The sequence below is a fragment of the Athene noctua genome, chromosome 9, assembly GCF_965140245.1.
Source record: "Athene noctua chromosome 9, bAthNoc1.hap1.1, whole genome shotgun sequence".
Taxonomy (NCBI): domain Eukaryota; kingdom Metazoa; phylum Chordata; class Aves; order Strigiformes; family Strigidae; genus Athene; species Athene noctua.
Genome location: NC_134045.1, coordinates 4,436,695 through 4,463,104, shown reverse-complemented (window position 1 = coordinate 4,463,104; position 26,410 = coordinate 4,436,695). Strand labels below are relative to the sequence as shown.

At 52.0% G+C, this 26,410-nt stretch overlaps 1 protein-coding gene across 3 annotated transcripts in view; it reads right to left on the bottom strand.

Annotated features, from left to right (window-relative positions):
- Positions 1–25,520, bottom strand: part of CNGB1 (cyclic nucleotide gated channel subunit beta 1) — a 34,566-nt gene extending 9,046 nt beyond the window's left edge. The window contains exons 1-23 of one of the 3 annotated variants that reach the window (XM_074913738.1): positions 25,363–25,520; positions 22,859–23,101; positions 22,551–22,608; positions 22,339–22,396; positions 22,101–22,224; positions 21,820–21,862; positions 21,551–21,632; positions 21,388–21,469; positions 20,949–20,988; positions 20,439–20,589; positions 20,258–20,333; positions 19,131–19,167; positions 15,567–15,741; positions 14,177–14,539; positions 12,173–12,302; positions 11,788–11,830; positions 9,309–9,447; positions 4,578–4,676; positions 3,436–3,593; positions 3,099–3,278; positions 2,162–2,370; positions 389–439; positions 187–273 (exon numbers count right to left, since the gene is read on the bottom strand). In XM_074913738.1, the coding sequence (XP_074769839.1) occupies positions 187–273; positions 389–439; positions 2,162–2,370; positions 3,099–3,278; positions 3,436–3,593; positions 4,578–4,676; positions 9,309–9,447; positions 11,788–11,830; positions 12,173–12,302; positions 14,177–14,539; positions 15,567–15,741; positions 19,131–19,167; positions 20,258–20,333; positions 20,439–20,589; positions 20,949–20,988; positions 21,388–21,469; positions 21,551–21,632; positions 21,820–21,862; positions 22,101–22,224; positions 22,339–22,396; positions 22,551–22,608; positions 22,859–22,957 (2,484 nt within the window). In that variant the 5' untranslated portion in view covers positions 22,958–23,101; positions 25,363–25,520. Of the gene's footprint in view, positions 1–186; positions 274–388; positions 440–2,161; positions 2,371–3,098; positions 3,279–3,435; positions 3,594–4,577; positions 4,677–9,308; positions 9,448–11,787; positions 11,831–12,172; positions 12,303–14,176; positions 14,540–15,566; positions 15,742–19,130; positions 19,168–20,257; positions 20,334–20,438; positions 20,590–20,948; positions 20,989–21,387; positions 21,470–21,550; positions 21,633–21,819; positions 21,863–22,100; positions 22,225–22,338; positions 22,397–22,550; positions 22,609–22,858; positions 23,102–25,067; positions 25,163–25,362 lie in introns of those variants that run through there. The other 2 variants (XM_074913737.1, XM_074913740.1) reach the window with 2 other exon arrangements.
- Positions 25,521–26,410: the final 890 nt, after the last annotated feature.

Sequence of the window (26,410 nt, the reverse complement as noted above, 5' to 3'; positions counted from 1 at the left end):
TTTAGGATTGAAATTAAGTGTTTGACCAACAGCCCTGCAAAGCCTTCAGGACAAGACTTCCCATCCTTTTTACAATTCTGTTGCCTGCATTGATGAGTGTAGCAAGACATAGCTTTCCCCAACCAGCATGGGACTCCACATCTGCTGCAACTGGTGTTCTGCCTGATTTTGTAAGCTCCAACTCACCTTCAGACAGCGAGGAAAACGCAGGAGTGGGTTGACACCAACTTTGAAGTACAAGAAATCCAGGGGCAGGAGGCATACTACATCCATCTGAAATCCACACAAAGAGAGAAACTTCTGTGGGGACCTGCAGGTGTGGTGGGATGGAGCTGCAAGCCACAGTTCAGATAAAAGATTCAGATTAATAAATAAAATTATGTCAAACCTTAAAGCGTTCTGACTGCATGTAGTTCTCTTTCATGGCCTTTTTATCGGTCTGGATAGAAATAGGATGGGGAGAGCAGAAGATTAATCATTGTTTGCAGAAAGCAAAGTCATGGCCAACATTGTCCTGCCTGGCTTTCCTGTTCTTCACCACAACAGGGAAGATGCCTCCTTCACACCTGGAGCAGAGCAAGAGGACCAGGAGAGGACCTGGCTGTATGCCATCTTCCCATCCTATCTCAGGACATCCCATGCTTGATTTGCACCCCAGAGAAAGCACATCACAGTGCCAGCACCACAGAAAACAGAGTTTACAGGAGAAACCTCCTTGTCTGAGCATTTGCATGGGCAATGGGAAGGCTGTACCCTCAAGGTTTTCTTCTTCACAGCTTATTTAATTAGATATAGAAACACTTATCTCAGGCATGTGATCTATGCATTCAGATTGCAATTGCTTTTCACAGAATCGTCTAGGTTAGAAAAGACCTTGAAGCTCCTCCAGTTCAACCATCAACCTATCATTGACTGTTCCCAACCCCACCAGATCCCTCAGCGCTGGGTCAGCCCAACTCTTCAACCCCTCCAGGGATCCCGGGGACTCCCCCCCTGCCCTGGGCAGCCCATTCCAACGCCCAACAGCCCCTTCTGCACAGAAATCCTTCCTCAGAGCCAGCCTGACCCTGCCCTGGCACAGCTTGAGGCCATTCCCTCTTGTCCTGGCGCTGGTTCCTTGGCTCAAGAGACTCATCCCCCCTCTCTGCACCCTCCTGTCAGGGAGTTGCAGAGGGCCAGGAGGTCTCCCCTCAGCCTCCTCTTCTCCAGACTAAACCCCCCAGTTCCCCCAGCCGCTCCCCAGCAGACCTGTGCTCCAGACCCTGCCCCAGCTCCGTTGCCCTTCTCTGGGCACGCTCGAGTCATTCAATGGCCTTTTTGGGGTGAGGGGCCCAAAACTGAACCCAGGAATCGGTGTGTGGCCTCACCAGTGCCGAGTACAGGGGTGAGATCCCTCCCCTGCCCCTGCTGGCCACGCTATTGCTGACACAAGCCAGGATGCCATTGGCCTTCTTGGCCACCTGGGCACACTGCTGGCTACTGTTCAGCCAGCTGTCAATCACACACACACACACACCACACCCCCCCCCCCCGGTCCCTCTCTGACTGGCATATCATAGAATGCCTTTTGACATATCATAGAATACCAGCTTGGAAGGAACGTCAAGGGTCATCTGGTCCAACCTTTCTTGGCAAAAGCACAGGCTAGACAAGGTGGCCCCGCACCCTGTCCAGCTGAAAAGTGTCCAATGTTGGGGAATTGCTAATGCATTCTGCCCAGCTGTGCTCCTGAAAAATAAACCCTGTGTTTATTATACCTCCTGCTCATGGCTAGAAATGTGTGGCTGCACTGGGGCCAGTCAGTGTGCACCTCGTACCCCGCCGGCAGGGCCACCCTGTGGAGCAGCACCTTCTGAGCATCCCCACCCAGGACCAGAGGCCACCATGGACCACACACTTTCTAGATGGGCTGCTACTGACTTCAGAGGAAAAATATATATGTTTGGCAGACAAAAAGACTGCTGGCTTATCGACTGCATGGCAGGAGAGGTGCTCGCAGTCCTCCAAGAGCAGACACAGCCCTGACGGCCACAGCCATCGTGGGAGAGCTTGGAGAGCTTGATTCAGAGTGACCAGCACCACCCATGCCACCCAGGGTGACAGGGCCGAGAGGTCCCCCCAGCCAGTCCCCAGCAGTGGTATGCAGAGTGCTGCCACTCACTATTATGTCTCCCCCCCGGACAAACTGCAGCCGGGTCTGAAAGATGAGGATGTCCAGCAGATAGATGAGGTCGCAGAGGTAGTCCATGAACAGCCAGCAGTGGATGTTTGATGGTGTCTGGTAGGGGAAAGCCCAGCGGACGGGGATCAACCAGCAGTTCCAGTTCCAGGCCATGACAACGAAGAACAGCCACAGCACGTACATCAGATCTGCGCACAGGGAACGACACAATTACCTGGACTTATGCCACTCATCTGCAGAGCTATGCAAAGGGGTTTTCATCCCCTGACCTGCCCCAAGTTAAAGAAGGAAACCTGCAGGAGGTCTCTTATCAACAGCACTTAACTGAAAGTGAGCTAGGCCCTGGATGCAAAGTGCATGGTTGCAGAGCACATTGGTTTTTAACAGAAAGCCTCTTCTAACTTTGCTGTTATACTGGGTTTACTTTTGCTTTGCTCCCACAATACCAGCTTTCTTGCTTTGCTTTTTTCCCCTTGAGGCTGTGCTGAGCCAATGGCTGGGGTCTTCAAAATAACTGTGAAATAGCAAAGGCTAAAAAGAGCTGGGTCCCTGTGGGGTATCCACTGGACAGTGGATTTTTTTTGTGCGATTCTTATTTTTATTTGGGGTGTCCACACCACAGGGACAGTTTGCCCACTAAAAAGCCTGAAAAGCAGAAGGCAGCTGCCCTTTCCCTGCTGGTCATGCTCCTGACATCCACAGCTGTTAGGAAGTGTTTAGGAAAGAGTGTGCCTTGCAGGGGAATTTAAAACTCTGTATGTTAGTAGAGAGATGTAAGCTAAGTTGCTCCTTGCTTAGTTGTCCTCCCTCCACCACAAGGTCTCATCTTTTACACCTCCTCTCCTCCTTACTCTCTCTCCCCAGGACACACCAGGCTGCCCCTAGCCTGGACTCATGGCTATGTCCCATCACTCACTGGTGAACGGGTCGATGCTGCTGGGGAACCGGTAGTTTTTCAGGTGGTACAGCCAGGGCCGGCACTTGAACTTGCAGCACAGCATCTCACAGTAGTGCTCATCCCCCGCTGACTTGTCCCCTTCTGGTTCCCCTCCCGGGGGAGGCACTGGTGCTGGTGCAGGTGCTGGCTTGGCAGGGGCTGGAAGAGGCCACACAATTGTTTTAAAGGGCAGAAAATCATCTTACAGCCATTCGTTTTAAGGTCTTTAAACTGTTAATAAAGCAGTTGTCTCCCTGAAAACACAGCAAGTGTGGGGACCCACCAGTTAAACACTCCCAGACTCACTCAAACTTACATGTTGCGGGGCTCTCATCATCCGAGGTGATATCAGGGTCAGTCAGCTTCTCCTTCACCTTATCAGTTCTCTCTCTGAAGAGCTTCACCAGCTCCTGGAGCCGCTGGTTGACGATGGCACTGCTCAGGCTTGTGGCTGAACCGGTGCGCATGGGCAGGCTGCGAGGAGACCATCAGGGATTTCATGCAGGTAGGAAAGCCCAAGGGAGGGTCACAACCCATTTTTTAACCTACAGGATCCTCAATTAGGGTTTACCCATATTTATTTGGCTAATGTACAATCAGGAGAACACAAGTTAAGGTGGTTTCAGTAAAAAACCATCAAGAATCACCAGCCTAAGCCTCATCCTTGCCCTGGGGTGTGAGATGCTCTCAGTCAGACTTGACAAGCACCAAGATCCCAGGCTGGATTGCCTGTGCTTGGGAAAAGATTCTGGAAGAACTATGGGGTGAAAATGTGCACCAAGCCCCTGAATTTATAAACTACATTATCTCTTTCCAGCCTCTTTATTAAAACTAGGACAGATTGAGACAAGCCTGCTTTACCTAGCATGGCTGAGAAGCATCACTAGGAGGGAGGACAGAAACAAGCTCGTTTGCTGTAGCTCCCAGCAGCTTTGTTGCGATAACTGGCACAATTTCTGCCCAGAAGGAAGGCAAAACCCTGCCCCACATGGAGGTGCAGACCCTCCCCAAGACTTCGGTTCCCAGGGAAGGCAGGTCCCTTGGGCTGCAGGGAAGCCAGGACCTGGGGTGCATGATGTATAGCTTGTGCTCTCTTCCTACATGGAAGAAAAAGGTAATTTCTCCAGAAACAGTAAAAACAACGTGTCCCCATAGTGCTATAGTGTATGTAGATCAAAGGTGCATCTTTTCCGTCGTTAAACCTCATCTTAAGGAGAATATTTCTACCTGGATACAGGAAAAACAAGAGAACAGTTTCTCCTTCGGGAAGCATCACAATCATTATTTTTGGAGATGGGGAGCATTACTTCTCACACAGCTCTAGACCCGCTGCAGGTACAGCTCCCTCTCCCTTTGGTATCCCAGCACTTCTACAATCTTTGCTATTTCCACCTGAGCCCCGGTATCCGACTGCCTGGGAGCTGGGCTGATCCAGAGCCCTTTGGTCCCACCACACACCTTTCCCTCTGCTCCTCGTCCCAGCCCTGCTGCTCTTGGGTGGGCAACTGGCTCCCTGGTCCCTTGTCCAGACCATCCTCAGGGGCCAGCAGCTTCCTCCTGCAGACACAAACACAGCAACTGAGACTCAGCCTGCCCCCCATCTCAGCCAGCTCCTCTCCCTCCTCCTCCTCCCAGGTCTCATCTGTTTCCACTCCCCCTTTTCCTGCCAGGGTCAGTTTTCCCCTGAGTTTTGGTGTTGCTCGAAGTAAATGGGAGCAAACCACCCCACTCCTTTGCTGCTAAAGCCCTGTTTCTTCTTGGGCACCACCGAGCCCAGGGCTGCATGGGCATGCAGCCACGTGGCCCTTTTTACAACCTATTTTGGGCACCTGGCAAGATGCACAGAGGGTGGGCACCCCTCTGTGCGCATCCCCAGTGCTGCACCATCACACCCCTACACTTTGAGAGACAAGCAAAGAAAATGCAATGCTGGTAAGGTGGAGCAAGAAAGTGAAATCTGGAAAAAAGCAACGGCACTGGAGACACTGCCTGCCTCTGAGCTGGCTCCGTAGCATTGTAAATCCCCAAGACAAAGAGGGAATTCCAGAGCAGCAGGTACATAACATCAACCCTCTGATGGCTGCTGATATCTGCAAAGCCAAGTGCAAAGTGCAACAGCCAGGAGCGGCTCCAGGTTCAAGAGGAGCCCTGGTGATGCTGAGCCAGTGGCAGCTCACGTCTTCCCAGAAGATGTGTCCTAACGCAGCTGGTAGCTCCCTTTGGCACAGACTGGTTTCTGAGGCAACTTCTTTACATGTGGGCAAGCAAAGTGGCAGAAGGAGAGCTGAATATGAAAATGTTAATCACAGCAAATATCTGGACTGGTTTGCAATCCTGCAGTCAAGTACAAAGTTTTACTGTGACAAAGAAATTGTCTTCTGCCACCACAGCTGTTGCTCTAAATTAACCAGGATCTCACTGACTCGGGTGCAAATGGCTTGGTGCTGTGTGTGGAGCAGGAGCAAGCAGGATGCCAAGGAAGGTCATCCTGCCATCACAAGCCTCCTGAAGAAAGCCAAATGTTATGAACCCACCCATCTCCAGCCCCACTGGCTCTCAGGTGTGCCCTGCTAGGATCAGGAGCAGATGAACAAGGGCAATGAAACCTGCATTCCCAAACCACACAGAACAGGGGCGGAGGAAAACCACCAACCTCCCAGTTAAAGTACCCTCAGATGTGAGTGGAGAGGTTCCCCAAACCACATCAGTCTAGAGAAATAGTCCTGCCAAGGCCCATAATGCTGTTAGGACAACATCCATCACTTCTTACCGGTCTCCAGCTCCCCTTCCCCTGCCTCTGTCCCCTCGGAGCACCACGCTGCTCCATTGCTCACCCTCAACCATGAGCAAGCCCAAGACGCCTACATTGACAGCCCAATGTCTTTTTGCTCTGTAAGGGGGACCCTGCAGAGATGATATTACCATCCCCCCACTTTGCCTGTGGCATGGCTTCCCATGGGCCACAGAGCTCATGTGGTCACCCGCCAAGTACAGGCAAGGCTTTGTGTGTCAGCATCCATCTAGGAAAAAATGCCCCTTTTTTTGATTAATGGGTGCCCTCAGAAAGATGTAAAAGTTGATAAACATCCTCAGGAAGGCTGTAAATCCAGATGTGCAGGAAACATCCCTTGACATTCTGTGGTGCCTGTAGTTCACCTGTGTTCCTAGCTGATGTGGACATGAGAAGGAGTAGGAGCTACCCAAAAAGCAACACAAACTTCAGCAGATTTTGGAAACTGGTAGTTGAAGGGCTTAGAGGGAACCTGGGGTCTAACATTAAGTCCCATGGAGAAGCTCATGTATGTGCAACCCTAAGTCCAAAACCCTGGCAGGTCTAAACAGTTTCTTAGCCATCTGTGGGAAAAAAGGAACCTGTATGACAAACCCCTGGAAAACATTCAGTCCATACATACAGTCTAGCTGCAGGGGACATTTTTTGGGACAGAACCTCCAGACTGCTGGTCCAAAAGGAACTAAAAACCAGATTTTTTTTTTTTTTCCACTGATGCATAAATACTTCAGACTGCATCTCCTACAATATGAAGTGACCTAAGGGATGCATAATTAGTGAGGAGGAGGAGGAGCACATGTAGACCAAGTAAAAGCTAAAGGTGAAAGAGTAAATGAGTAATTAATTAATTAATAGTAAATAGAGAAGTGGAGATGCACAGCACAGGTACAAAGAGCTGCATGAACTCCCTTGCACAAATATGCAGGAAGCCAAGCATGAAAGAATTTGAATACAAACAATAAAAATGTAAATTATCACCTCAAGAGACCAGGTAGAGATTGTCTAATGCAATTGTCTAAATAAAGCTATAGCATGAGCAGCACGAGGCCAGCAGTCACTGCCTGGGCTTGGCCACTGGTGTGGACCACGGGTGGCTGCTCTGCTGCTGCCCAGAAGCAAAGCCTCCAGCTGTGCTCAGGTAGCTCTGTGCCACCAGTCCCCACGTCAACCAGACACCAAACAGCCAGCTGGGATGGAAGAGCCCGTGGCAGCCTAAACATTGCTCCACATTCAATGCCCTTGGAAAGCTGCAGCCATAACCACCAGGCTGTCCTGTGCCTGCCCAGAGGGTTTCACAGGGTCCCTCACGGGGCCCTGCCCACATGGCATTGTCCTGTGTATCCTGGTATTTATCACCTGCAACAAGTTGTTTCCAGTCTGTCTTTTGTTAACCTTAATCTTTCACAGTCTCACATGGGAAAAAACCTCAAGACTGTGGCCAACAGAAGTGACTTAAGATAAATGGATGATTGCTCAATGTGGGGTTGATGTCCTCTTCCTCTGAAAACACCAGCTGGAGCCAAGATTTTCCTTCTGGTTCACAATGGTGAAATTTTATTTCTTTATGTAGAGACACAGGAGTTGCTTGCTTTTAACAGTCTCTAGCTCTACCAAGGGACCTCCAGTGTTGTCTTGAGACACTACCTAGAGACATGGTAAGGTTCATATGCTCATACATGTAACCAGAAATACACAACTGCTTTAAGAAACTGGTAGAAAATTGCACGAGAAAACTGAGGTGCTCCACAAAATAGCTCTACTGGGGAACCATAGGATCACAGAATGGTTTGGGTTGGAAAGGACCTTTGAAGACCATCTAGTCTGACCCCCTTGCTATGGGCAGGGACATCTTCCACTAGATCAAGTTGTCCAAAGCCCTGTCCAACCTGGCCTGGAACACTTCCAGGGAGAGGCAGCCACAGCTTCTCTGGGCAGTGTCTCACCACCCGCACAGTGAAGAATTTCTTCCTTACAACCAATCTAAGCCCACCTTCTTTAAGTTTAAAACCACTGCACCTTGTTCCGTCACTACATGCTCCGGAAGATGTCTTCCTCTGTCTTTCTTATAAGCCTATTGAAAGGCTGCAATAATGTCTTGATGAAAGATTTGATAAAAAATGATGCAGGGGACAGAATTGCACATAGATAGGTGGATCTAAATAAACAAAGGTTCTGCCTTTGGATTGCTGGACCCTGGGCTCCAAAGATGCCCAAGATGTGCATGACATGGGCGTTAATCAGAATTGTTGTCCATTTTCTATGTCAGTTGAAGGCATCGGAGAAAGCCTATCACCTTGACCCTGATTCAGGGTGAGAGCTGTGTGCCTGCTGATGGGAGTAGAAAACACGGACTTGTCTGTCTCAGGAAAAGAGCCTGTCCTGTTCGTTAACTTGAGGGAGAAAAATGCATCCAGAGCAGCGACTGCCAAAGCTGTTTCCCCAGACTGATCCCGAGCGCTCTGTGGCCGAGGTTGTGAGCCTCAACCACTCTCCAGCGATGAGCTTGTTGTCACAGGACAATTTTCATTGCTGGGCTAATAGAAAAAAGGCAGTGAGATTCAGTAGGCTTTAAATAACTGGCTTCTTAACGCTGTCAGTATTTGCACTGCAGGTATTTCATTTGAGTCCTTGAGCTCTGCTTTCCAAGTTTAAAAATCTGTTCCACAGACTGGATTATGGGCCTATTTGCCATTTTATTTCCAAGTCCTCTAAGAACATTTTTACTAGAAGTTCCTAACTATTATGTGAGGATGAATATAATAACTGGTTTTCAGCACAGAAAAAAAGCGCCTTGGTTTTTATTTTTAACCTTCTGCAAGGATGAGCCTCAAAAAACCCTCCAACTTTCAAAACCCACCAGCTTCTGCCAGCCTTAATTGTCAAGCTCAGTTTTAACACCCCCCTCTATGAGCACCCTTGATCCAAAGGTACAAAGCCAGGGGAGAGATGCTGCAAACCCTTCCAGCAAAAATGCAAGAAGAAAACTGAATTTTTTATGATGTTTTTTATGATGAAGGCCCTTACCCAGCACACAGACTCCCCATGCTCTGAATTTGGGAGCACAGATGTGTGTGTCAACAGACAAATGGCATCTGACCACAGCCTGGGGGTTGAGTTAATCTCCAGGAGAACACACAGACAGGGTTGTCCCCATCCCCCAAAAGCTTGAAACCAAATTTAACCATTTGATTAAAAAAATGCAAACAACAGGCAATGTTTGTGCCATCTGCACTGTCTTGCCCGGGGGTGAGACCCACTGCACACACATCACCTCAGCGCACTACCCAAACCTGCCAGAAATGGCTTGCTCCATATGGTTGTATAAATTTTCATGTACCAGCACCATCGGGGGAGTGACACCCTTGGGAGCCGGGTGCCATGCCCAGGCAGAGCCATACCTGGGGGATGCTGGTGCCGTGCCAGGCACCGCCAGCATGTTGGGAGAGTTGGCGGTGGGCACTGGTAAGTGGGTACCATCCTTCTCCACAGTATCCTCTCCGCTGTCCACATCCTTGATATCCACAGTGGGGTAATTGCCTGGCCCGTGGAAAAGGACAATAATTGTGGGTGAGAAGGGTGCAGGGCCCAGCATGCAGCCAGGTTGAGTCCCCAAGCCCCATCGCTTCTGTGGAGCTGCCCTTGAACCCTGAGGTGTGCTGGAAGGACTCTCCTTTTCCCTCCATTCCCTTCTTGCCTGGCACTCCGTTCTCCTAGCAGTTTGGAGCATTTCTTTCTCTTTTTCACCCAGTTTTTAACACTATAAGAAGGTCCACCTGCTTCCCTTCTGCTTTCCCAGCTTGCAGTGACTGCAACTACTCTGTGCAAGCTTTGGGTCCCTGTGGTTCGGAAAATGATGGAGATGAGGGTTACCAGCTGTGGTGTCATTCAGGAACCCAGGATTTCCAGCTGCAAACCTGCCTCCCAGGGTCTAGAGCATCTGGGTCTTCTGAACATAAACATATGGATATGCAAGCTCTGAATTACACAAGCGTTTGCTTTTCCTGCAGAATAAGGCACTATTTAAATAAGCACAGCCTCTCCCTTTTGCAGAGGTAATAACTGCTTCCTGCCACAAGCAAGATTAGAAGCAGGAAGGTTGGATGTTTATAGTGGTTAAAGAGAGATGCCAGTGCCCCAAGGCAGAAATGGCACTGTGTTATCTTGGCTAGACACCACAGCTGGCTGGGCTGTGAAGTGCCATCCCTTTTCTTAGCGATATGATAAAACGCAAGGAGTTCCTGCAGGATGTCTTCTAAGGGGGGGTCTCACAGGTCCCGAAAGAGCCCACACATCCCCTCCTGTCCCATGCTCATGTGGGACCAGCGGATCAGAGCGTGGCTCGATCAAACCACTCAGAAAAGGCCCGTTTGGGTTGCAAAGTTTAAATCCCATTGCATGGAGGGAAAAGCAGCAGAATCTGGCTCACTGGTTAAAAACGAAGCAAAGCAAAGCTACAGAAACATAATTTGTACTTCTGGGTTAAAAGGCAGAAAACTGTGAACAGCAAACCTTCATCTTACCATCCTCCTAGTATGAATGGGTTGCACAAATGTTAAGGAGAAAACTGCCTGTGCAGCAGATATTTAACCCTCTGCCTGCAGATCCTTCGGGAGAGTTTTCGGCCAAGCAGATCAAAACATACAGCATATCATTTATAGAGATTTGCACACACTCTCAGCACTTAGCTAGAAAGGCACATAGGGATGAGGCAGAAGCAGAAAAAATATGATTTTTTTCTCCCCAACCTTTGTGCCACAACATGAATTGTGCTTTTATTATTTTTTTTGCCAAAAAGCAACAAAAAGCAGCTACTCCAGGAATAACCCCTTGCCCCCCTCGCACTACGCAAGCCCATTGTCAAAGCCAACAGCTCTAATACCTAGGGGGGATTGCTCCTCATTACAAAAATTGGGGTTGACAACCCCAGCCTTTGGCTTGCTGGTGACAAGGACGGGGATGCGGGAGGCAGCGGTGGCTCGGTAGCTGGGGACATTAGGGAGCTGCTCTAGCACACAACGGCCAGGGGGGGAGGCGTCCCTGCCATCGAGCGGCTTGTCATACACCAGGCGGTCGAGCTCGACGTCTCGGGCACGCCTGGACATGCTGCTAGGCGCCTAGGAGCTTCAAGCAAAGGACAAGGCATCTGAAGCTGCAATAAAACACAGAGTGGTTTGAGACAGGACAATTATGTCAGCGCAGAGAAATGCAGGGCTGCTGGGGTTTTCGTTGCTGCCCAACACTCATGGGTGGTGGGTGGTGAGCATCCTACCACGTGCTTTTCTAGCATTGCTGCAAGGTCAGGGTGCTCTGCGAGGGCTGCATCAGCAGAGAAGTCCCCAGCTGTAGCAGGGCTCAGGTCAAGCCATCCATTGTGCAACTCCCCCGACGTCGGTGGAGTTATGTCAGGACCTGTCTGTGCTCACTAAGGCTGCAATGGGAACTCACCATCTAATTTTCATTACCAACCTATTACCTTCTAAAAGTTTACATTAAAATGCGCTTTATGCCACTGGTTATTTCCCAAATTGATCAAAGTGGTAGATAAAATCCTTTTTATCCTCCCCTACATTCTTCAGCTGAAGGAGAAACTCTTACTTCACATCAGAGATTGCTTAAACGGTAAGACTAAGCACTGCGTAAGCACCAGCCTTTCAGAGCTGGCTCTAGCTGGTGACAATATGGTGTGGCCATCACACTGTGCCCATGGGATGCTTTAAGCCAGTGAAAAGCACCGATGGCCCACGCTGCAGAGAGCCCAGCTGCCCGCTCCAGGACAGTGAGAGGTGGGCAGGGAGTAGCTGCATTTTCCCCCTGCTGGGCATCACATTGCCTGCTTTGGTTCATCTTAATTTGACATTACGCTGCTCTATATTATACCTTCAGCATCGGTTTCAGCGGCTTCAGCTGTCTCCTCTTCCACCTTCAAAATGAAAAAGCCATTTTAAGGAGAAAAAGACCTCCTCCATCAGTAAAAGAGCAGACTTGGGTGCCCCATATCTCCCCACCATCCACCAGCCTCTCAGCTCGCTGTTCAGTGCCAATGTTTTAGGGTGAAATCATCCTCCCCTTGGTGCACAGCTACTGCTGCTGTCTCAGGTTCAGAGATGGGGTCATCTCAGTGGGCAACATCCCCATTGCCCATCCTGGTCCCTGCTCCTCGCCAGGGCACTGTGTCCCCACGGACAAGCTCTGAGCCCCCAGCATGCGCTGAGCAGCAAGAGCCCATTGCAGACCTGAGCCCAAGCAGGGAGCGATGCCATACCTGTAAAAAAGCACCTTCGAGATCACTTATCTCAGGTTCTTCCGTCTGCTCAAACCTGAGAGCCTCCTCTGCAAAGTACACTTCATCCACACCCTCGTCAATGGTCAGACAAGGTGACAGGAGCAGGGGTCTGGATGGTAGAGAACAAGCAGAGACAAGCGCCCAAGTTCATTTTTGCCCTTTCTGAGGTTGGGGACATTGCAAATGGGGAGGCATCACGTCATGGAGGGGAATCAGGTCAACGGGGATGATGCAGGATGATGCATGGCTCTCCCAGTTTTGGGGAGCACTGGTCCCCCAACTGCACCACAAGCCTCATTTGCAGGAGAACAATCCCACAGAAATCTGAGTTTGATACAGTAGTGGCACCCCAAAAAACTTGCTGCCTAGGTTAGGAGGGACTTGGAAAAAGTACTACATGGGAGACCAGATGAGAGGTGCATAAATAATGCAGGGCATTGCACATGCATAAACAAAAATTGCATATGCAGAAAGACATAGGCAGTGTGTTTCTCCTGCTACGCATAATAATTTCTCATATAATTAAAATTTGCCAAATAAAAAGCTGAGAGCCTAATTTCCAGGCAGGGCTGCCCCACAAGCACCATCTGAAACCAGTTTGCCTCTGCAAGACACCACCAGGACACATAATTCTCCTTTTCCTTCAGCAGCAAGTGCAGACCCCAGTTCTGCCATTCTGACAAAGGGGGCTCACAAGATCAATTTTATTGGTTTAATATAACTTTATAACTGAATAAAAAAAGCCACATTATGAGGTTCTGTGCACATATCTTCTGATTTGCTCTTTCCTGGTGGGAGATGCAAAGCAGGGATTGGGGATAATGAGAAAAAAATAACAGCTAAATGCATAAAAATTGAAAAACCATCCTTCTGTATCCTTGGCAGGTCGTAAATCAGCAGATGTACATAACAAACAGCAGCTGCTTTTACTCTTTTATCTCTATGACTTGAGAAACTTATTTTCCAAGGTCTTTTTTGTTTTCGTTATCTTTAATAATATCCCCTCCTTTTTTTTTTTTTTTTTAAATTTAATTAGGCTTCTTTCAAATGTAATTGCAAATCTTTTCATCCTAATCTAGAAAACCCTTCGGTGTCTCTCTGTTCCCATAAACAGACACATTGAAGGATGGAGCAGCATCTCATTCACCCAACAACTGAAGCTTAAGTTTCTGTAATGGAGCTCCAGGAACAGATTTTGATGCAATAAAAAGATAAGGTTTTAACACCAAATAATCATGTGTTTTTCAGCTTCTTCCTCAAAGTCTAGATACTTCAGAGGAAGTGACAGAGAATAATATTGCAGCACTATGTAACAAATCCCTAAATGTTTATCTCACATGAAATCAGAGCAAACCACTAAACTAAGTGGAAAGATTTTCCTAAAACCATCTAGACCAGTCACCACTACAACAGCTGACAATAACTCAGCTATTTTCCACAACAGTAGAAAGGTAAAATTGTACCTACTTGTATTAAGTAGCATTTGCAGGGACAACACATAATCCCATCTTTAAATTCAGCTCCGTAATACTCCTAATAATCCTGACTGCCCTGAATTCATGGACGTGGTTTTAAATACCGCGGACTCCTGACGAATGCACAAGCCGGGGCCCCTGCTCTGCCGAGCCGCCAGACCCGGCGGGATGGCTGGCCAGGGGCTGCAGTTGCTACGTACGGCCGCGCTGGAGACGGAGCCTGTGTCACCATGAGACACTTGCCTGTCACCAGGTGCCACGTCAGCAGCGAGCCCTGGGGTGAGCCGGTTTGGGAAAGCATCCCTCCTGACAGCAGCATCCCTCCCTCCCCTCCCGACAGCAGCATCCCTCCCTCCCTCCCCTCCCGACAGGCTGGGGAGCTCTGCTCTGCCCGGAGGAGCTTTGCTCACCCACGGGTGCTCCAGCCTCTCCGGTTTGTGAATGCGGCTGAAACAACTGCATTCACGCCTGTTTCCAACAAAGCCATAAAGACAACAGGAGCACTCACCCTGCACTCTCCTCCACCACCTCCTCCTCCTCTTCCTCCTCCTCCTTCTTCTCTTCCTCCTCTTCTTCTTCCCCCTCCTCCTCCTCCTTCTTCTTTTCCTCTTCCTCTTCTTCCCTCTCCTCCTCCTCCTCCTTCTTTTCCTCCTCTTCTTCTTCCCCCTCCTCCTTCTTCTTTTCCCCTCCTTCTTCTTCCCCCTCCTCCTCCTCCACCTCCTCCTCCTTCTTTTCCTCCTCTTCTTCTTCCCCCTCCTCCTCCTCCTCCTTCTTGTTTTCCTCCTCCTCCTCTTCTTCCCTCTCCTCCTCCTTTTCCTCTTCCTCCTCCTCCTCCTCCTCTTCAGCACCGCTCAGGGAGCACAACCAGAGCCTGGGAAGGAGAAACTCATTAGGTGACATCCAGAAAGTATGTCTGAACCTCACAAGAGGAGCACGGCCAGTCTGTGCAAGCCCTTTGGCTGGAGGTGCCCTCTCTCCATCCCCAGCCAGCATCCCGCTGGGGTGGACACGCCTGAGCACACGCAGTTTCACAGCCCATTATTGTCTGTGGCCCCAAGCGAGCGAGAGGAAGAACAGGAGAAAGTTTTGGAATTGCTGCTTTTGAGCAAAACCTCCCTCTTAATACAATCCACCCTTCAGGACAGGACCTGCTTGCTGCCCACAGATTCTCAGGCTCATCTATTAAGGGGACAAAAATCTGAAAAATATTTTTATAGTATGTCCAGTGTTTGCTGCCTGAGCAGGAGAGCGCTCTGCTGAGAGAATGTGGCTCTGGGCATTGCTTGTGCTTACTGCAGTTGAGCATCGCCCATGTCGGAGGTGGGGACTGCTGTGCCCTCCCTGCACGTGCACTGGGACTGTTCCGGGGGGCTCCCAAACACTTCTGGAGTGTGCATGACACCCCTCAGCCCCCTGCTGCAATGCAGCCCATTTCTGGCTCTGAACACATTGTCCAGCCCTCGGGAGGACCTCAGCAGGGGTTTCTTCTGGAAGACATAGGACGAATTATATAGAGAAGACTACCATTTCCAAATGCTGTGAGAGTTGATGGGAACGAGGTCCAAATCCTCTTGCCTTAGGACCAAAATCTACTTACAGGAAGCCTAAGCAGCTGTCCTCTGCAGGGCAATGTGAAGCACTGCATTCACGGCTCTGCCACAGCCTGCTCCAAACCAAATATCAACCCCAGAAGGAAAGGCTGTTTGCTCAAACACCTTTTGGGTCCTTCTGGTGCCCCCCTCTTTGGAAACAGGCACCCCAGCTGCTTGCTGCCAGCTCCACCACCAGCGCTGGCAAGGAGGGATACGCAGGGACGTGCTCATCCCCTCCCATGGTCACCGTGCTGGTGGCCAGAGAGTGTGCAGAGCTGCCTATCAACAGCATCTCCCTTCTCCTACCTGTTTTCTTCCTCCTGGGGTTCCTCCTGTATAGGGTGAAGGGGATGAGCATCTGCCACCAGCTCAGCCTCACGACCCCGGGCCATCATTTCACACGTGGCTTCGTTAATCCAGTTGTCATCAATCTCTTCCAGGATGAGGTCGGTCTCCTCAGGTTCCCCAGGGACAATATGAACTGAAACAGGAATGGGAAAAGGGGGACCATGAAGGGGGAGCAGCACATTTTCAAGAGGCCAAGGGTAGGGCCAGGGCCCATCCCATATTTTAGCTCCTCAATGTAGAGGTGCTGCCATCTCGCCTGCACAGACCTGTGCAGCCCTGGTCCCCCCGAGCTGTGCCGGACAGATGCTTTAGGCACTTTTGCCAGAAAGAAGAAGAAAATTCACCATTTTGTGCCAAGCGCAGCTAAAGCCCTACGAAAACTATAACCCTTTGCATACAGATGCCTGTTGGCTTCCCTATGCATGTAGCAACCTCCACCAGCAGATGATTTGGCAATTCTCCAGGACACGTTTTGGCTCTCCTTGCAAACAGCAGCAGCCACAGGCAGAGCCCCAAGCCTTTCCCCTCGAGAACCTCGAGTGAACAGCCTGAGGGCCTTGATTTTGCAGAAGAAGACTCAATCTGGAGCCCACGTTGCGATGCCCCAAGCACCATGCCACGTCTGCTCCAAACACTCCCCTGGGCATGGTGTAGGAAGCATCCCGCACACCCCGCCACTTCCCAGCATCACTGGGGGAAAACCCACGTGGGTTACTGAGATTGTTGGACCAGCTGCAAAGCAAAGAGCGTGGGTCTGACCCATGGCCAGCCCCCTCCATGGCCCAGGGGTACCCATCCTATCACATCAGGCACACACCAGAGAAACAGGAGGAGGAAGCACATCCGCATACTGTAAAACCAGTTTATTTTGAGGTCTGCCTGACAACAAAACTTACATGTCTGCAGCGAAGCTAATAGGAAACGTGCAAATTCAACTACAGAAAGGCAGGAAACCACCCACGGTCAGCTCTGTGCAATATTTACCCACTCCATGGTGCCCATGCTGCCTTTAGCCCACTCCCTCTAGATCTCTGTTAAATAAAACATGGGACAGCAATCAGGGAGATGGCTTTTAAAACACACCACAACTTTTGATACATTATATGAAAATTGTAGCCTGGTACTGTCAGGGTGTATTATAAACACAGGGGATGGAGCTCAGGGTGGTTGCTTGGCTCATGACATCACTACAGCTGCCTAGATCATCCTAAAGAGATGCAATGATGTGGTGGGACACTTTATCGTAACCTTTTGATGTATAAAGGAGGCTTATACAAAAGATGGATTCACCAGGGCCTGTAGTCACAGGACAAGGGCAACAGTTTTAAACTGAAAGAAGGTAGATTTAGATTGGACACAAGGAAGAAATGTTGTACAGTAAGAGTGGTGAGACACTGGCACAGGCTGCCCAGAGAAGCTGTGGCTGCCCCCTCCCTGGAAGGGTTCAAGGCCAGGTTGGACGGGGCTTTGGGCAACCTGGGCTGGTGGAGCGTCCCTGCCCATCTCAGGGGGTTCAACCAGATCACCTTCGAAGGTCGCTCCCAGCTCAACCTATTCAGCAATTCTAAGGTCTGTATTCAAAGCCTGGGGTATAGGGGCTCTCACCCCATCCAGCCCCACGTGCCTGCCCTGCCTATGCCTGCCTGCACACTTCCGGGCTGGAGACAGCCCCCAAGATCCCTGCCCTGCCGGGACACTCCTGCCGCCACGGTTAGTGCTGCATCTCAAGAGCTGTGAGCTTCGGGACAGAGCAGACGTGGTTGGGGGTAAGGAGAGTTTGTGATAAATTCTCCTATAAGGAGAGCCTTGGAAAAGGCTTTTAACCATTAACTCCTACCTATTGACCTAGAGATTAACCTCACCCGCCTGCACTTGCTGCTACAAACCAGAGCCCTTTCCACTTGCTGGGAGAAAACACTCAGTTAATGGAAGAAAAGCATAAGAATCTAACGAGAGCTTAAAGAGCTTTATATCATTACACCTCGGAGGCAGAAGTTGACTGAAAGAAGCCTGTGGGCTTCAGCTGGAGGTTTTGGGGGTGAATATTCAGATTCTAGGGGGGAGTTGAGAGGGTCAGGAGTGCTGGGAGGCTGCAGCAAGAGGCTTTCTGCCTCTGAGGTGTCCTGAGTGATGCTTTTCTACCTTCCTATAAATTATAGCTCCTGTCTCATAGACATCATCTTGCAAAACCAATAGCTCCAGTTCCCAGAGCCAAGAGGGAGCTGGGATAGGACAGCCCTGGGACTGGGGACATGCTGCCCCAGCTGGGAAGGAGCTAGAGACCATTTGCTTTTCCTCCCCAGCTGTGTTTTCTCCTTGGATTGGTCTCATTTGGTTGTGGGAAGGGCTGGCTCACCATGGTCTTCATTTTCCATTTGTTTCAGAGGCGTTAAGCCCCTTTGCCCCCTGAAACAAAAGGAGAAGGAAAACATTAGTGAGCGTGCTGTCATTTTGGTGCTGGGGTAGGTTTCTCACTTGACCTAATCACTCTGTTCCTTGGGCAGATTAAGCGACCTTGAGATGCCTCAAGGCACCAAAGTGAGCTGTAAGAAAGCCAGCCACGCACAAAGGGCGCGACTGCCCCACACATGCAGCAGCATCCCACTGGCTTTGCCTCTTTCCAAGGTCCAGGGCAGCGCTCAGGTCTCCAATTTGTACAAACACAGAGAAACTACTTCCCACAGGATTTCCTGCTCTGAGATCCCACCAAGTGGCTGCTGGCTTGGTGGGAGGAACCTCCTGGCATGTCTCTTGGGCGATGCACAGCCCCCTCGTGCCGCAGCGGGTCCCTGCTCCCATCGTCAGCTCCCACAGCCCAACCAACCACTCCTCCCCAGGGATGACACCTGCACAGGGCTGCATGACATCTCCCCCGCCTGCTCCAGCCGTGGAGGCAGGGTGGCTCCCAGGCAGGCTCCCTGCTTTGCTCAGCACCCCGCACTGTGGCTGGTGGGGGGAGCCAGGCCCATCTGCTCACAGGGCTGGTGCTTGCTCCCCTCCATGGGCAGGCAAGCAGTGGTGTGAACCCACAATGCTTTCCTACCACCATTCAGACTCACTTCTAAGACATCTTATCCCAGGATTTTGTTTTCCCAAGGTATCTCCCTAGACATTTCACACCAGGCTCTGCAAACATGACAAAAGGGATGATGAAGGTGGCGGGTTTGAATTCCCTTGTAATCCTTTGATCAAATCCCACCAGCTTGGCAAACATCTTCCAGCACAGCTCAAGGACAGACCTTGATATCAGAACTAATCTCAAAACCCAGGACCTGAGGATTGGGATGCCACACTCAGAGACTCCTACAGCCCGAGTTTTACACAGCCCGAGAAACAACTCCAGATCTGCTCCTGCTTCTCAAGCAGCAACAGCCTCTCATGGCTTCCCCGGGGGATTTCAGGGGCTCCCCAGCTGGCACCCACAGCAGACTGGGGGATAAAGGCCACCAGCAACCTCTCTTCCCAGTAACCCGCCTGACCTCAGCAAGCTAACCAGCATGGTGAGATGGAGCAACCACTTACTTTCTTCCACGGGACTCGAGGTTGCTGCAGCAACTCCCTGCCAGGAGGAAAACAGAAACATGAGAGGCCACCCATTTTCAGTAAACCTAAATTTTTACCCTAAATGCCCCATTTTCAGTAAACATGTCTCTTTTGCCCTAAATACCCCTTGTGATTTCTCGGGCCATGTTGGATAGCTTGGCCATAGGCACAAGCATCCCCCTGCATGACAGTAACAGGCAGGAAGACACCAGTGGGGTCGCCTGGGTGCAAGGGAAGGAGAGGAGAGCATGTAAAGCTGCTGCTGCTGCTTCTTCTTAGAGCTGGACTACACCTGGGTAAGATGCCAGGGCCTGGACACCACGCAGTGCCACACAGAAAGGTAAGGAAGCAGGGAATAAAGCACATGGTATGGGCTCTCTTGATGCTTAGAACCCAAATCCTGGTTTCCATCAGGTAAGCAGGTCGTGGTGTCATTTTTTCTGAAGGAGCTGTGTGACAGCCCAAACCACATGTCCTGGTTTCATCTGGAATAAAGTTAATTGTCTTCCTAATAGCCGGTATAGGTTTGTGGTTTTGGATTTAGGATGAGAATAACATTAACATGCTAAGCAGTGTTTATACCAAGTCAAGGACTTTTCAGCTTTTGATTCTGCCCTGCCAGCGGAGGCTGGGAGGGCACAAGAAGCTGGGAGGGGACACAGTCAGGATAGCTGACCCCAGTGAGCCAAAGGGGTATTCCATAGCATGTGACATCATGACCAGTATATAAACTGGGGGGAGTTGGCTGGGGGGCACCACAGCTTGGGGATTGGCTGGGCATTTGTCACTGGGTGGTGAGCAATTGCACTGTGCATCACTTGTTTTGTACTTTCTACTATTATATTCCTTTCCTTTTCTGTCCTATTAAACTGTCTCAACATACAAATTTTACTTTTTTTCCCCCCCGATTCTCTCCCCAACCCCACTGCTGGGGGGGGGGAAGAGTGAGCGAGTGGCTGTGTGGTGCTAAATTGCCAGCTGGGGTTAAAACACGACACCACAGCAGGTCCCAGCACTGATCTGGTGGCACCTGCATGGCAGAGGACCCCGTCCCTGCTAGGGACGTGTCATTCACGTGCCCTTTGCCTATCCAGCAGACAACATACCTGCGTGTCCTGCTTCTCCCTGGTCACCGGCTGCGGCATCACCTTCTCCAGCCCCTGGACAAACCAGGCAAACATCCTGATGACCAGAAACTACTGTTAGACCTGGTGGGCAGAGCCTTTGCTCCCATGGCAGCCATCCCTCTGGCCACAATACCCACGCAGAAGTTCCTGCTGTGGTTACCTGCTGCCGTCCCCAGCTGGGGACCGTGGGACAACGGTAGCCACCGGCTCCGGCTGTGCCTTGACCACTGCTGGCTCCACTGCTACTGGGACACTCTGAGTGGCTGAAACACTGCTTTTTGACTTTGCCTGGGTTTTAGCCCCTTTTGTGCCTGATCAGGTTTATTCAGAAAGAGAAAGGGGATAGGCAATGCAGCCATCATCTTATAAATTGTTGGGAAGAGAAGCAAGCAAGGAAGGGTCACCTCCCACAGAAGGACAGGCTTGGGGGACATCTCTGGCAGCCTCTGCCCCAGGGACCCAGCCTGGGACGAGGACATCGGTGGTTTGGGGACAGATGTGGTGTAGGGGCAGTGTCATGATGGCAGGACCCAGGGTGCCCACCCCTCTTGGCACAGTTGGTACCCCAGGGCATGAGGACGGAGGGCAGTCCGTGCCGGTGCCTGCCTGCACCTGGGTTCTTGAAGGCAGTGCTCCCTCTGAAAGGGCCACACAGGGAAGGGGGACTCACCTCCCGCCACAGCTTCACACTTCTTCTCCTTTGGCTCCAGCTGCAGAAGGACAGAGGGATGGATGGATGTAGCAAAGCACTGCCTGTGGCCCCATTCCCCCTGGGTGGGCACATCCCCCACCCCAAGGGGACCCACATGCGCAGCCCCACACACCCTCCGTTGTGGTTTCAGCCCTATTTCCTTGACAAGGACCACTGAATCCAGACCCTGGCTCTGCTGGCACCAGCAGGTCCTGAATGGAGGATCCCCCCCAGTATATGTCCAGGTTGGGGAGCACCAGAACAGCACCCTGAGATCTCTCACTCTATTGAATTTCCCCTGGGGTTTTCCTCCCCAGGGTCCCAGCCAGGATGTGCAGGAAGACAAGGATAGGGAACCTGCCCCACTGTCAACTCTCCCCAGCATCTTCCCAGTCTCCTCCAGCCAGGCAGTGCTCACCTCTGGCTTTTTCAGCACCTCCGGCTGCGGCACAATCCTCTCAAAGCCCTGCACCAGCCAGCTGAGCACTCGTGCTCCTGCCCTGCAGGGAAAGCACACCACAGTTGGGCAGCTTGTCCTGTGCCCCTCCTGCATCCCACCGACACCCTCCCCAGGGACCCACCACTCCTCTGTGCCAGTATCTGGGCCAGCGTTGTCATTGCAGTCATCCAGTTCGTCCTCCTCCAGATCGATGGGGATTATCTCTGCAAGGAGAGTGGTGCTGTGGGGATGGGGAAGAGCCAGGACCCACACTGCTGGGACCTCCTGGTGCCCCCATCGGCTGGCTCAAGGGGACAACAGCACCAGCATCACCAACCAGGGAGGTGGGATGTGGGAGTCCCAGAAAGGCCCCCAGGATGCAGCAAGCTGAAGGCTCCCGGCTCTCCTTACCCAGAGCATCCTCTTCCTTGTCCGCGAGGATCTGGACCTCTGTCTGAAAAGCCAAACAGACCGTCACCCTCCCAGCAGCTGAGGTGGGGCCCATCCTGCTGGGCATGGAGATAAACCTACCCTTTCCCCAGGGATGGATGAAGGCAGAAGCCCATGCGGGGCAGGGTTTAGTATTCCCAGTTAGCACTGGGAGAGTGGTAGGAAGGAAAAAAAAAAGAAGAAAAAGTAAAAAGAGCTAGAAGCTCAAATATGCCAGACCGTTGTCTGGATCTGTCACCTACCTGATCGGGAAGGTCAATGCTTGTCTCAAAGCTCTTCCCAAGCGACTGCATTGTCCCTGGGGCTGGCTGGGGAATCACCTTCTCCAGCCCCTGGGAGATCCAGGAGAGAACATTGCTCCCTACACTGCCAGGGAAAGGGATGAGTCAGGCTGGGACCCCATATGAGGCATCCAGCCTCTCACTAAAAGCAAAATCCCAAGCAAACCAAGTTGCATGCCGGAGGGGGCAAAAGCAATACCTCTCAAACACAGAGCCTTGGTCCTTGGGAACTGGCCATCCCACCTTCTTTTCTGTTTCTTCAATGGCAGCAGGAGAAAAGAAAAAAAAAAAATCAAGCTCCCATCAGTGCTCCAGCAGCCCCTGGTGTGCTGGGCAGGAGGGGCCGGGCCGGTAACAGAATGCTGATCTGCCGTCCGAGCCAGCGTGTTCCCCCGCCCTGGGGGCTTTTACCTTCAGTGCGTGTGCGGTCAGCAGCATCCGCAGGGCCATCAGCTTTTCCCGTTGGTGCCTTCAAGGAAAAAGGCAGAAGGTGTCCGAGTGAGGCACAGAGGATCTGTTCCCCATTCAAAGGTGGCTACAAACTCCAGGGACTCCCCATCCTTCCTGCTGCCTCCCAGTAGCGCAGGGCAGGGATGCAGCCTGGCCCCATCCCTCCCGGGGATGCTGCAGAGCATCCCTGGGCTGGACATAGAGGCACGGGGCATCTCTCTGCCATGTTCACAGGATCCGCAATACCCCCAAACTGGCTTCCTGCTCACCTTAGGTGGTGCCGGGTCCTGCACTGGGACTGGGGGCGTCACCTCTGCCGGATGGGGCACTGGGGGCTGGGGAACCACCCGCTCGATCCAGCTCAGCATCCCACCACCTTCGAGTAGCGAGGAGGGGTCTGTGACCGGCGAGAGGCCAGCAGCAGTAGCACACACTCCCCGGGGTGCACCAGCCACTCACGGTGTCCACAGGGCAGCCCCAAAAGGTCCTCGGTGTCCTCCTGTTTCCGTGTCCTGCTTGGGAAACACAGTGTTGCAGCACAGCCAGACCCAACCTGGCTCGACCCCTGGCCCTTCACTGTTATCATGCGCAAACTACGCTATTTTAAGCTCACAGGCTCAGTTAAACTTGTTTTTCCTAAATGTAACTGCTCGTTTAGGTGGGGTTTTTTTTGCACAACCCTCCACGGCTCTCCACACAAGGAGAAGCATTCATGAAGTCGTAGCAGATAGATCACAGAAACTGCGATGCTCTGCTCAGGGTCCTCTATCTTTCATTCAAGGGCTGAAAAACAACAGTAATTTAAGCAGAATTTGGTTATGAGCAAGTTCACATCCCAGCACAGGTATCAACTCATTCCACCCCTAGGAAACAACTCTGCTCTGTCACCTTCCAGTCACAGCCCAGGGCCAGAGTGGCCGCTGGGGCAGACACCTGCACTGACTTGCTGTGGCTGCAGAGATGTTGATGAAGTAGGTAAAAATAAGATGTTGCAGAGCAGGGATTCAGCTATTCAAGCTCCATTTTCTCAGTCTTTTTGGGTCCCTCCCATCCCTTCTTGGTGTGACTCTGGGCCGGGAGCACCAGTGAGCTGAGCAGTGCTGCATGTTCCCATGCTTGGGTACAGGACAAGCACGGAGGGCTCTTGCCCAGTGCAAAGTGGGGATGTCTTCTGCTGCTGTCCTGCTAAAGAGCCCCACTCTACCCAAAATGCCCCTCCAAAGACGCCCCACTCTGCTCAGTGAGCATCTCAGGAGCATCTCAGGTGGCCCCCATGCTGCTGCTTGCAGTGAAGGGCAAAGAGAAAGCCGATCCCTGAGCTCCATCCCACCCAGCCAGGAGACTGCACCAGAGTTTTGTCCTGGGTTAATATATGGCCCCAGTCCCACAGGACTGGAAGCTGCTCAGCATCAGGCTCTGCATTAAATTCACTCAGGTTTTGGGCATGCAGAATGCCTTCAAATCCCTTGAGGTGGTTCATCAGGGGCTGACCAAAGCCTGGCATCTTAAATCTTAACCGGCTGAGGTTCCCAGGCAGGGTGATGTGCATCCTCAGCTTTTTGCTTGCCCACACCCTGTGCAAGCCCAGGAGCTGGGTCTGGATGCCGCCAAAGCATCGCCCAGCACACCATGGGCAGGCTCAGCTCTCCCAGAGACCCCCACATCCTCACAGTGGGACAGGGTGGCTGTAAAACACTTCCCTGGAGACCTGATGCCCAGAAACCAATTAATAAATTTCCTTTTACCTCCCAATGGGTATAAGAGATTAAGGAGCTGCAAATGCTCCAGAAACAGCAAGGAAAACCCAGCTGCACCCTGCAGCACAGTGGCATTTCCACTCATGCTTCAGATCCCGAAGAAACCCAGGGACAGTGTACACCACTGAGCCCAAAGAAGCCCAGAGGAAGACCCCTGGGGCTGGAGTGAGCCTCCCGCAACAGCCAAGGTCTCCTTCTCCCTCAACATAAGCTTGTGCAGCTGTAAAAGCCTGGAGCTTAAGCCTGTCCTTGGCCTGAGAAGGAAAGTGGCCAGGGCCATTCTTCCGGTACATCCAAACAAGAGAGGGACAGAAATATTTGTAGGTCCCCAAAAAATTGTTGTTGGAAGGTGGCACTGAAGAGCAAGCAGCCACGTGCAATTCTTCTGTGTTGCAGGCACCGGCCAGTGCCACCATCCACCGTGCCAGCTCCGTGGGGCTCATGCTAGCAGGCAAAGGGCCCTGAGTCTCCACAGCAAGAAGCAAGGTGCAGACCTGCCATCCCCCTTCGGAGCAGGGAGCACTGCGGCCTTACCCTCCTCTCCAGCATCAGATCAAACCCCTCCACACTGCCCAGCTCCGTTTCCCTTGCAGCATCACTCCCCACCATGCGCCCCTGCCAACTCCAGCTCCGTTCTGGAGCACCGAACCCTCCCGCGATGTGTGGAGGTGGCCCCGCAGAACCCCCAGCTGCATCCCTCACCTCCATCGCTGCCACTTACCCCCGCACATTCACTGCCACCTGCCCGGGAAGCCACCCCCAGGATGCACGGGCTCCCTTGGGCACTGCAGCTTGCCACTGATTCCCCAAACCCACCCCAATCCGCTCAGGACTCTGCGAGGATTAGCCCAGCGCTGCCTGCAAATGGGATTACCAGCACCCAGCTGTCCTGAATGTCCCGGCTCCTGGCAGCCAGACTGGTTTTCATGCGGGATAGTGCAAAGAAAACACAAAAATCAAGCAGATTTGAGCATCCTCAAAATCCCTGGAGCCACCAAGCTAGCCCAGGCACTCACCAGCCAGGCAGGAGCCCAGCAGCGCTGCAGGGAAGCCTGTCGTCTCACCCAGGCACAGGTGGGCGAAGGGATGCACAGAGAAGCAGCAGTGGGGCTGCAGAAACCCCTCGGAGTGATGCAGGGGTGATGTGCTGAGGATGCTCCACCCACCCTCTGCCCCAGCCCCAAAGGATCTGTGTCAGGAGACAGCAAATCTGTGCAGGGCTGAGCTAAGCCTCCCCTTGCTGAGCCTGCCAATTGCTGCTTGATCCGTTTACCTCCAGCCCTAAGTGGCTGCCAGCCTTTCCCATCGCCCCTAATCTCGGCCGTGGTCACACCCTGGAACCCTGGTACCAGCATGGTTTTGCTGCTCGACATCCAGCCCCAGCTTCTGCCTTTGGCTAGAGTTCCCAGCCTGGTTCCTCCTTCCCCGGGCCCGTGGGCATCCCCAGCCTGGCAAGCAACAAGTACACATCCTGTCTGACCCCAGCCCAGCACCTCTGCAGCTTTGATTCACAGCTAGGGAAACGGAGGCACAGAGTAGCGGTCTCCTAAATTGCACCCTGTTCCCTACCTGCCAGGTCCAGGGAAGCCAAGTGAAAGGCATCCTTGTATTTCTGAGAAACCGTTCACTCTGAAGCAGAGTGATGATTGCTTACGGCTCAGCATTAGCCTCTGATTTTAGTGTCAGAAACATGAATCGATGGTGCTTGCCGCACCCTCCCAGGCCTCGTGGCTACCAAAGCCATTACTCAGCATCAGCAATCCTCACTTTGCTGCCTGTGACTCCATCCAGCAGATCTGCCCCTGCCCTAGCAGGATTGGCAGAAAACCCTCCATGGTGACCAGGAGAGGAGCTCAGGGCTCCCACCCCAGGCCAGACAGCCCCAATCAGCCCAGTTTCCTCCTCCTCAGGGTGGGCTCAGACCCCTGGCCCATCTCACAAACTTTCACCCCCCACAGCGCAATGGGATCAGGGCAGCCCCTGCCTGTCCCTTCACCTCCCCAGCTGCTTGTGCTACCTCCAGCCCTGGCGCAGCCCCTGGCCAGTGGTGCTATGGGGCAAGCG